The sequence below is a fragment of the Calonectris borealis genome, chromosome 3 (assembly GCF_964195595.1).
Source record: "Calonectris borealis chromosome 3, bCalBor7.hap1.2, whole genome shotgun sequence".
Classification (NCBI taxonomy): Eukaryota; Metazoa; Chordata; class Aves; order Procellariiformes; family Procellariidae; genus Calonectris; species Calonectris borealis.
Window position 1 is genome coordinate 69,762,397 of NC_134314.1, and position 11,620 is coordinate 69,774,016.

The window sequence follows — 11,620 nt, forward strand, 5'->3', positions numbered from 1 at the left end:
ACAACCATTAGCAAATTAACTGTGTTTCCTTGGTTTCCTTCTCCTTTTCTCTTTTCTTTTTCCCTTTTTCTTAAGGGTGGGAGGGGAGGTGCAAGGGTAAGAAGGCGGCAGAGCAAAAGGCATGGGGAAAGACAAGCTAAGAAGATATTTTAAGCAAACCTAAAAACATACAACCTGAATTACAAGTATTATTTCCAGAACAGAATATGGCTGCCTATACTTCTACTGACAATTTTTTTTTTTTAAGTAATATAAAAATGATACATACAACTTCACTCTGTCTGTCCTTCCTCAAAGGCATGCTGCAGACACAAATGGATCCTCCTAAAAAGTTGTGAATGGTGAAAAGATCTGTGTTTCAGCCTCAGGCTACAAACGTAATCTATTTCTACTATATCAGTTTCCTTTTCAATACCAATAAACAACACAAGTCCTGGGTGACTTCCCTCCAAGACTTGCTGTTTCTGCTTCTGTTCATCCATTTATGTTGTCTATTATATTTCAGGTTAAACACATTTTGTTAATTATGCAGCAGGATAGGATACGTCTTCCATTCACACGCTTTTAATTAAAAAACAAAACAAACACAGCAATAAGTAGATTCTCCTAGTCATTTAAGCCTTTAAGCTCAGGTCAAAGCCTGCCCACCAAATTACGCAGTTATGTTTTATTTCCCTGCACCAATTTCTTCATTGCAAAATAAAAGCTGATGATAAAGACTTTTTTTCATATACTGCTGAGGAAGGCCAGAAAAAGAGTGCCATGGTGGCACAGAAGTGCACTAAACATGAATAGTCAGCTGTAGCATACCCCAGACTTTAACTATAAAAATGACCCATACAAACACGGGAGCATCAAAATACCACTACAAAATATGTGACAAATGCTACCTTCTGCCTTGATGCAAACTGCAAACACATGGTCATTTTCTTATTGAAATCAGCCTTCATCACACTACATTTGGTGGGAATCCTGGGGCAGGTAGTGCTCAAACATGACCACTGCCAGACCACGTGGCCAGCTTACGGCATGTCACAAAACGACTCAATAAAAGCTCTGGGATGCAAGCACTGGTGGCAGCACAACTGGGAGAGGTTTTGCAGAAACACCTGCAAGGTTAGAGACTGCGAAGAAGAATTATCCAATATTAGAAAGAAATCATACAGAAGTCCTCACAACACACAGGCAATTTATTCTCCGACAACATGGGAAACCAACAAAATTACCCGACAACTTCATCAACTAATGCCTCATCTCCAGTCTCTCCTTCATTAGCGAAATCGTGCTTCACCATGCCTTTCCACGTCCTCACCTCCATTTTCACCCTCCGCTTTTTCTAAACAAGCTTTTGCTGCTGGATCTCAGCTCAAACCCTTCTCCCCAAGAATCCCTTTGGGCTTCATCAAAGCCCAAAACGTTCCCATCCTCCCTTGTCCACTCCAGCAGCCTTCCTCCCGAACCTTTCTCCTCCTGTGGCTTCCCGGCGTCCATCCCCCTTCCTAGTGCTAACCCCACCTCTAGTAACTTCTTCCAGGTGCTCCTGGGAGAGCCGCATCCAATCTTCTGCCATCTCTCCAACAGAGATCTATGAGTCTTGGACACAGCGTTTCACACCAAAGACTGATGCCTTGGGGAGGGGAATACCACTGAGCCAGGAAGACAACTGGAGTTAAGGAGAAAGTAGCCAGTATTTTTAGAGAAACACATAACTGTCACACTGTATTTGTATAAATTCTGCACTTTTCATAACAGACTCTCCACCGAACATGGCATTTCACAGAGCACTTGAAATTTAATCCTTGGCATTGATACCCAAGTAAAAACCACTGCCAGAGCTGCTGCACCCCTTCCAGTCTCACCTTAAAGACAGACGATAGTGACAGATAAGGAATAGAGACATGCCCAACGGGGAAGGCCTCATGCACATGTATGAAAAGATGTTCTGGGAGCCACCAAATCACTAAAAGGGAACAGGATAACATGTATTTTTAGGATGCTATTTTCAGTTTTTTAAAAACTTTTTTATTATTTAAATAGTGTCTTTCAACATCTGCAGAGCATATTGATATTAATTCTATTTACATGCTAGGTTTGACTTTCAGTAAATTTCAGTAAATTCTAAATTATTTGATTCATCTAGAAAAAAATTCTGTTATGACCAGATTTTACCATGCCTTCTTCATGCATCCATTTACATACTCCTCAAAAAATTACCGTTTTGAACTCCTAAGTCCTGATATCGGAATGTTTAACTAAAACAAAAAATACTTCTACTGACTAAATGCAAGAACTTACATCTCCGTAGGAAAACTATGGCACTGCTTCCATAGTGCTATAATAATTAGAGTTAACATAATGAAAACCTAGTAAAGAGACTATAAATACACCATATGAGCACATATGGATGTGAAAAAGGAAATCAAATGAGTTCTCCAAACTAAAATTAGATTCAAAACAGAACAGTGTCCCACAGAAATAGCACAGGCCTAAAAAGTCTATATAAATTTACTATGCCAAATCCAATTTCACCTAACATTCGGTTTCATCTATTCATGTTTCCACAGTGTATTTAAGGTATTGAGAGTTTAACTGTTCATGTAAGCCTGGACTACAGCGTAGTGACTTTAGATAGATTTTCATGTTTGAAGCAAACCAGGGCTGGGTTCATCGCAGAGCTACAAAACCACAGAGCCCAGTCAACTGAGTTGTGAATGTGATTTTCCTAACCTAGCTTCTGCTCCGAGATTCTGCATTGCTTGCTCTGTTCATGTTTTCTGTACAATTGAGTCTTCCTTTCTAAGGATTTCAACACAATGATTCATTTAAAATATACCTTCTGAAGAGTGGTCTCATCATAAAAAAGGAGAACAAAATCCATTCATTCTCTGTTACTGTGTATGTATTCATCTAAATACGCTTTTAAAGCAATTCACCTGTGAAGCTGGGCCACCTCTCAGTTCAAATACAGGTAGTTTCAAATATGATACTGCTTTTCTTGTAGCCTCTGCAACTTTCTGCCACAAAACTTCGGTGTAAAAAGCTTGCGACAGAGCTCTGAGCAGTTTTTGTTTTGTTGTGTTTATGCTGCATCCTCCACGTCAGTTTGAATTGCTGTGTCCTGCATCTTCTAACATGTCATATACACTGAAGGTCATGTCAACCATCAATTAGGGAATCAAATCAAGCAGTAGCAGTGTGTCCATTTTGCTTCTGGACTGCCCCAAAGGTGTTTGCTGCAACCGATGCCAATCATTAGATTGGGATTCTGTTAAACTCGCAGGCACTTCTTTTGTGGGATAAACCAATTTCTTCTGAGCTGTTTAATTATCTTGTGACTTGCGGGATTTAGCTTTTTTTTTTAGAGAAGTCGTCAAATAAATAGCAAAGCTACACATCTATTGACGCAGTTGCAAGAGACATGTGGTAGCGGAGGATGTGCTGCTTCTACTGACCGGGGAACCGCAACAAGGGACAAGGCAGTTAATCACTCCCTGCCTACGTCTTTCATTTTTATTGTTCAGATGCTTGGCGATCCCATGTTTCACAAGCATCCCAAAATATTCAAGTCCTCTTTAATATAAGAAAGAACTACTACTTCTAACACATGATTGAAGAGTCACATCCCTCACCTACAAGGTCTTAACTTACCAGCCCATTTTACAGCTTTTCAGCTCTTGTGCAGCTCTGCCACGTGTATGCTCCCTGACATCTTTCTATTCTTGTTCTCTTTCTGAACTTTTCTGAATCTTCTGCTGCATCTCCCGTTCTCAGCAACCCTCCTCTCAGACCCTCCAGGCTCAATGACAGATTTTGTGCACAAAAGGCTGTAAATTTTTAGGGCAGGAATTATCTCACTACTTTTGTTAGTTAACAAGCTATGTAGCCTTGATAGGGGAGCGAAATGCAACCTACTACATGGTTTTAAATAACCACTATACTCATAAATTATTTGTAACAGCAATAATACGCCTACACCAAAAAGCAGTAGGAAAGATCGCGTACAGCCATGGTCTCTCACAGTTGTCGGTGCCATCTGGAGCTCTGAGCGGCTAACTCTGCTCGGCGGACTGTGCGCGCCGAGTTGCACGATACACAGGAAAATACTTCAGGACTTCACAATTCCTTCCCAAGTAACACATTAATAACAATCTTCCACCCATAGCTAGCACTTCAACTGCAAACACGCTGTTGTTGACGGTGGCACAACAGGTCAGCTGGGAGGAGAGAGACCGGCTTTGTCCCCGGCACAATGCCCTAGAGCCACCACACATGCCCCTCGCTCAAGTTGCGTGTGCCCCGTCATTATACTTGCTGTCAGGTCCAGCGGGACCACTCGGGGGCTACGGCAACTCTCCGAGGTCCACAGGCCTCCGAGAAGGGACAGGCCACCTTCTGATCCACAGCCGGGATGAATGGATTAGCGGCGAGCCGAGCCAGCTGCCGCAAGCTTTATCAGCGCGCAGCCCTGACAGATGGGAGCCCATTGGAAAAGCCTCCTGCTACAGCCCGCGTGGCCCTCGTGCCGGCCTTCTGCTCACCCCGCGCTCGCTGACACGAAAGCGGATACAAAATACGTAGAAGGGGCAAACACGCATTTAAAAACACATGCACCCGGTTTGGGACGCTGCTTAGGTTAAGCAACACCAAGCAAGCTGCCCTGGAAGAGTGAGCTGGTTTACACTGCAGTGCAGCTACTCGTGGCGAAACGCTTCATTTTTGTTTGACTTTTCAGTTGGTAGGATTTCTAACAGATGACACTTGTTTCCACCAGAACCGAATTATCTGCTGGCATTAAAACTGCATACATGACGACTACAGTAAGAGACACACAAAAGGCAGAGAAGACTGTAAACGGTAGAGATTAATTCAAACTAATTTAGTTTTTCCTGGGCTATCTATACATATAAAAGTCATAGATATTGAAAGAAACGCATACCCCATCTTGACCCAGTGGAAACTGGAACTTCTATGTTTCGGATGAGGCAGGTGCTGTCCGTTTGACTTGTAAGTCATGGAGCATGCACCTACTCCAGAATTATTTGGTATTTTGTCTGAGACAAAGGGTTGCAACAAGACCAAAAACACTGACAGTTTTTATTGCTGCAATTGATATTCATGAAAATTAAAAATCCTTAAAATCACAGAAATAGAAAATAATCTTAAAAAGGAAAATACCTAATTATTGCCAGAAAAAAAAAAACCCCACACTTTACTGTTGGCTATGCCACACTGAAGTACGTGCTACACTTATGCACAGCAGTATAAAAAAAGCAAATCACACTGCTTCTATTTAAGAAAGAAACTCTCTTAACAGATTGTTATATAGCCAGATAAAAGCCCAGCGGAGTCAATGGCAGCCTTTGCATTCATTGCTAGGGACTTTGTACTAGACACTACATATCAATATACACAGTTTCTCTCGTATTACATCTCATGAGTCTACAGTTCACTACTTTTTCTGTGAGCACAAATGTGAACAATATTTAGAAAGAAATGCTACAATTTGCCAGCCTGGTATGTAAAAGCCTCAGTTTTCCCCCTCTCTCGCTTCTTGAAAGGGGTGTCACATAAAAGTATATTCCAATCTAAGTCTAAAGCTGTTTCACTGTGGGAGAAAAAATTTTGCAACTCAAAAAAGCTGCCTATCTTTGAGCAAACAAAGTATCTAGAATTTTATTTACACAAGTTACACTTGTGCACCGTGGGGAGTATCAACTTTAATTTATATTTTCATAGGTAAATTCCTATTAGAACTCAAAATCAGCCTTATACCAACCAAGAAATCTGCCAGTGATCCAAAAAATACAGTCCCAAACCAGTTAATGCAGTTTCAAGCTAATTTCACAACTTCCTTAACTTGAAAACATATTTAGTGCATAAAAGTCAGAATACAACATTAAAAAAAAAGAAAGCTAGTAACAAGTACTGCAATGAAACTTGTTTGAACTTTCATTGAGTCAAGATGTCTAGAATAGTTTATAAATTATTCATCCAGCTCAAAACTGGCTATTTTATTTACATTTAAACACAGTGATTTTTGTACTCTAATATAGGTACATGTTGAGGACAGCTTTCTTATGATGCATTTTCCAAAAATTAAATGAAATAACTGTCTTCAATATATGGAAAACAAGACTACAAATCTATTCAGGCAGTGTCCGACTCCATAAGCAAAAATGGCCAGTACTTACTTCTAAAGACAACTCGATTTATCTTCAGCAAATTACATCAAAATGTATACAAAACTTACCAAGTATCTCCTGAAAAATAAAACCTATTTCTCATTAAGGATTTCCAGTAAGCGTAAAATCAAGATGAAGGAGTAAAGAATTTATTGTAACTCTCAGTCTCAGACCAGAAACAGCAAAATTCTTTATGATGTGTTCAAAATCAAAAGCAACACTTAAGTAAATAAAAACACAGGCATCTAAAGCATAAGTAAAGAGCATTTGAAAACACTGTATTTATAAAAAGAAATAGTCTTCCAAAAATTGTTTACAACAGAAAAAAGTGTTCATTGCAAAAAAAAAAAAAAAAAAAAAAAAAAGAAAAATTAAAAAAGACGACCAGTACTTAAAAAACCCTCTAGACCAGGTAAAGACCAGTTAAAAAAGGTAAACAGTGATTAGGATTCCACACTTACACTTGTGGGACTTCATCAGTTAAACCTGAACCCCATGTTTTATAAACATATTTATGAATTCTATGTGTCATTTATAAATGTAGTTTCTGATATATGACTGAACTCAACGCCCATGCCTAAGTGATTTCTGAAGAAATGTGTCATCTGTAGATCTCAGTAATTCACTTTTTAAACCCTACAACATTGAGAATATTGAAGGAATTTATGAATACTGCCAAGCGAGTAACTTCAAATGGAAGGGTTTGGGGTTTTTGTTTTGGATTTGGGAGGGGAGAGGGGGTATTATGTGCAGGAGACATCTGTACATCCACATTTCATGCCATGTAATGTTTGTTTGTAGTACACTGACCTAGTTAAGCCTAACGACAGAACTAACAAATATGGCCAACAAATTCAATGGAGGAGGAACACACACCTTCCATGCGGAAACAAGAACAGAGGAACAACAAAAAATACAGTAGCTCGCACCCACTGACACATCAAACATTCAGAGTTGACCAACACAGTTGCATCACTTACAATGCTCAAAGTCCAGACGCACTCTAATTCCTACTTGTTACAGAAGCCTAATGAGTGTTGACAGACAATAGCTCACAGTGGAGGCTGCAGATAGTCTACTTCAAAGACACATGTATAGAAAGAAAAGCAAAAACACAGAAGAGATGGGTTTGGGCAAACACGGGAGCAGCTATCCAAACAGAGCAGAGCAGGTGCAGGTAAGGCAACCAGTTTTAAGACTGAGCTCGATCAATCTATGAAAAGGCCTATATGATCTAGCTGCCTACAGCGGTCCTTGGTTTCCATCGCTCTTCTGCTACAACAGCTAGTTCAACATGTCCAAACATGACGTCCTCATGCTTGAGTGTCTAAATGGATGAAAACAGGCTTTCTGTGTCATTTTAATAGACTAAGCTTATGGAAGATCACAAGAAGAAGAAGAGAAATGACAGAGAATGAAATTTGTTCAGGCAGCTCTAAAGCTGCTCCATTGTGTGACAACTTCATCAGATGTTCCATCACAACCAAAACTGTACAACAAATGAGCAGTGGCAGCACACTGACGCTCCCTCTCACTGTAAGTTCATTGTGCCTTGTAACTAGTGCTGTATACAAGAATCCATATATATGATCACCAAAAAAAACCCCACCGAACCCCCCCAAACCCCTGGGTGAAGAACAGTTGGTGAAAGATTGAATGAAAATGCAAATATATAATCAGAAATTCAACCGCAGTTGAGATTACTGATGGATGAAGACAATGACTGGACAGAGAGAAAAGAAACGAGGTTGTGTTTAGTTCTTCTGCTTGGCCAATTTTGGAACATTTCTTCCCACTGGGCAGCACGATGAGCACCATATCCAGGTGTCCTGAGGAAGCAGAACGTTACTGCTGATGTGAAGAAGCCTTACGCGCAGTCATTTCCTTTGCAGCGAACACCTTCCCAGCTGATTAAAATACTGTGACAATCTCAAAGCTTGCTAAAAGCAGGAAAAGTAAACATACGGATTGCTTTACAGAAAAACTAGAATACTGACTTGTGTGTGGGGGGGAACCTTTTGCCAACGGTACTCTAACGTATTAAAAATATAGCTGCCACTATCATTAACAGCTGATTGACATTAATACAGTACAGTGGTACACAGTGTTCAGGGCAGAAAGCACTTCTCTCTTTGCCTATTCCAAAGACAATTAGAAGCCACCTAACTAAATTCCAGTGCCCAGCCCTGGAAAGCAAAGCATGGGCGTGTGAACAAGTTACTACGTACCAGGAGTCATTTACCCTCCTCTGTTGAGGGCTACGGTGACAGCGCGAGGCACCAACGGTGACCACGCGTCCACCGTCAGTAACTACAGATTTGGAGACCCATTGCAAGCTCATGCCTTACGGTAAGGTGGTGTGCCTGCACGCGGGAGCAGGGAGGACACTGAACGGATGCCGACTCCGGCAGGACACAGGAGGATGCTGAAGAGGCCACTCTGCCCCAGCAGAACCCCCTCAGCTGCCGCACGCCGCTCACTGCACCTACGTGATTGTAGCAGCAACAGACTTGTGGTCGAAAAGCCTTTTTTTAAGCTTTGTTTATTCCAAACAAGTTATCGATGCAGAGAACAGATGGGGAGAAAAGAGAAACTGTTTAAAGGAATAAAATAAAAATAAAAAAAGGTGTGGGATAAGCCAAAAGTAATGCCAGCAATTACTTAATAAAAATGAAATATTTAAAGTATGATGAGAAGAAAAACTTAGAAAAAGCAAGGTGCACAAAAAAGTATGGTTTTGGTTTGCAGTGCAGATGTTTAGGATTTACAATCAATATGGTTTGCTTTTTCATGCTATAAAATGCGTATACAATTATGCCCAAGATGTGTGTAAATGTTTAAATATTAAAACAAAACAGATATTCTGGATGTTTGATGTTTGTTTTTGAAAAGAAAAAAAAAAGTATTTTACAAGGATCCAAGCACTAAAGTGAAATTAACATAAAACAAACAAACCAGTGTAATAAAATAAAAAGCTCAAAACCAAGTTAACCAAGGTTGTTAATGTCAGTTAAATGGCAAAGATCCATGTTAGCCAATGTTTAAATATCAATTAAATGGGAGAAGACTGCCTTGCAATTACACTTCAAAGATTTATTTCTGCTTCTTCTAGGGTTTATATTGTCTCAAGCAAACACGCACGTGTTTCCTTACATTTCTGAAGCTTGAATTTCCTTATATAAATTGTCTCAACTACTCAGAAATTTCAGATTTCTTCCTCCTTTTTGCCATTTATTTTTCTAAATATTTAGGAGAATGCTAGCACTGATCTGCCAGTCCTACCTACCTCTTCCTATGGTAATCTGTAACTAGTGAAACCATATGCTGAACCTCTCTATTTGAAGAGGAGACAAAGCTCTTGTCCACCTCTTCACTCTAAAAATACCCCACAGCTTAAGATCTTGAAACACAAAAGGCAAAACACGCACTAGTACTTACTGACCATAAAAAAAGGTCCTTGTACAGATGGAAATGGAAGTCTGGAAAAAAAAATTGTATTTGGTAAGAAGGTTTTTTCGTGCCCTGCCTCTGAGTGATACTGCCTGGATGGAATTTACAGAGAGTTACAGTCTAAAAATACAGAAGCTGGGAACAGCAAAGCAGCTACATAGATTACACTCGGCTCTTACAACCCTTCGTAGCTTCACAGGAAAGCCAACTGCTGCATCACCCATCAACAGTATTGCTCCTTCTCCTATACTGGAAAAAATAACAATTTGAGGAGAACAGGTAAAAGGTACCAACTACAGAAAAGCAAAGTCAAGTGTTGGCCACTGTACAATGCCCACATAAAATATTCACATGGGGAAATGTCAGCACTAACAAGTGCTCATAGAACATACACACAGCTCAACCAGTGGAAACACCTCTGGGTTTTTTTATTATTACTCATTTTTTGTTTTTATTTTTAATACAAATCCTCCCTTTTTTCAGCCTACAGGAAGTGAAATAGATGCAACTGATAGGTATCTTATGTTAACAATATTAGGGGAGGCCCAACAGCCTGTGTGCTACTGACACAGAGCTATCGATTTAAGTAACATAAATTCAGATTTTTCCTAACCCTCAAAAGAGGATGAAAAAGGAGGGTTTGGGGTGTTTGGTTCCCCCTGCCCCTGCCTCCCTTACTTTGGCATCCTAGGCAAGTTTGCCTTATGGGCCCCTATACATGCAGGATTGTGTCAGAGCTCTTCACTAGCATTAAGGCACAGCATGGGAGGACTGTCTTTTGATTGAAACAAATCAGTGCCTACTATACCTTTCTTTCAAGAGGTCAATAGAGAGAAAGGGATTTTACTAGCAGTCCTGGCCTTTTCACCTTTCTGTATTCATAAACAAGTTCAACAGCCAAGTTACTTAAACTGCCAGTGGAAATATGGATCTTGCTTACGACTGCGTAAGCAGTCGCCTTTCCCTCTCCTGTTGGTCCTTGGGGTGTGGAGTTTTGGGGGGAGGGGAGGGTGGTCAGCTCTTCCAAACACGCTATCATCTAAACAGGTAAGTTTCAAAAGAGGTGATTACCTAGTTTGATGTTATTGATTCTTTTCCTGGAACAGGAAGGTTCAAATTTGTCCAACACGGAGAGGCAACCCAATTTAGGAAAGACGTTTGTAGACCCTTGCTTGGTTTACTTGCATAGACACACCACTACCCCGCTGAGCAAGAGAGGATGTTCACGCAATCCCTGCTTCGAGGTGAGGAAGACGCTTTGAGCAGCACTGAGCTCACAAATGTCAAGGCAGAGGTTCCTGATACACTTAAAAGTCACTACATAATTCTTCAGCTCAAATCGGCTCTTCAGCCCCTCAAACTGAAATCTGTGGTTAGCTAAATGTAATCCATGTGCACCAGAAATGTATCTTTCAAGGTATAATTTCTTGTCTACTGGCAAGAAGAGCATTTTACATAAAAGCGTATTCCTCTCTCAAGAACTGTATCACAACCGTTGCAAAGAAGTCAGTTACTCAAGTCAGTCAGTCACTATTTCGCCTTCCTCACGATAACGCTGAGACAAAGGTGCCAAGTCTTCACAGGAAACACCAACTTGGAAAGCTCACAAGGAAGCGAGCAGAAAAGCACGCCTGTGTTTCAGTGAATAGTCGTAATGCCTGTCCCAAAGGGAATTACTAATATTGGCAATAAATGAGCTCTCTGCGAACAGACAAACAAGAACTTTCTTGTGAATTCACCACCAGGCCCCTAATTCTCTTGACCATCAAAGCATGCTCAAGATCCCATCCTCTAGGTAACACATACTAGAAATCATCTGATGGAGGTCTGGCAGCACAACTGTCCAGCATTTGCGTGAACACCTTGAAGGGAAGGACCACATAGTGGGGCAGAGTAGAAATCGGGCAGACCCACCAACAACGTGGGATTGTCAGAAGACATCAGAAGACGTGTAGACAGAGATGTGTTTTTCCAGGATGGATCTTCCC

The 11,620-nt window shown here is 40.6% G+C and overlaps 1 protein-coding gene across 23 annotated transcripts in view; it reads right to left on the bottom strand.

Moving 5' to 3' along the window:
- ARID1B (AT-rich interaction domain 1B) overlaps positions 1–11,620 on the bottom strand; it is a 336,572-nt gene that overhangs the window by 186,875 nt on the left and 138,077 nt on the right. For 3 of the 23 annotated variants that reach the window (XM_075146093.1, XM_075146095.1, XM_075146094.1), the window contains exon 5: positions 269–324. The exons of 19 other annotated variants lie outside the window; for them this stretch is intronic. In XM_075146093.1, the coding sequence (XP_075002194.1) occupies positions 292–324 (33 nt within the window). In that variant the 3' untranslated portion in view covers positions 269–291. Of the gene's footprint in view, positions 1–268; positions 325–9,622; position 11,620 lie in introns of those variants that run through there. One more of the 23 variants, XM_075146090.1, reaches the window with a different exon arrangement.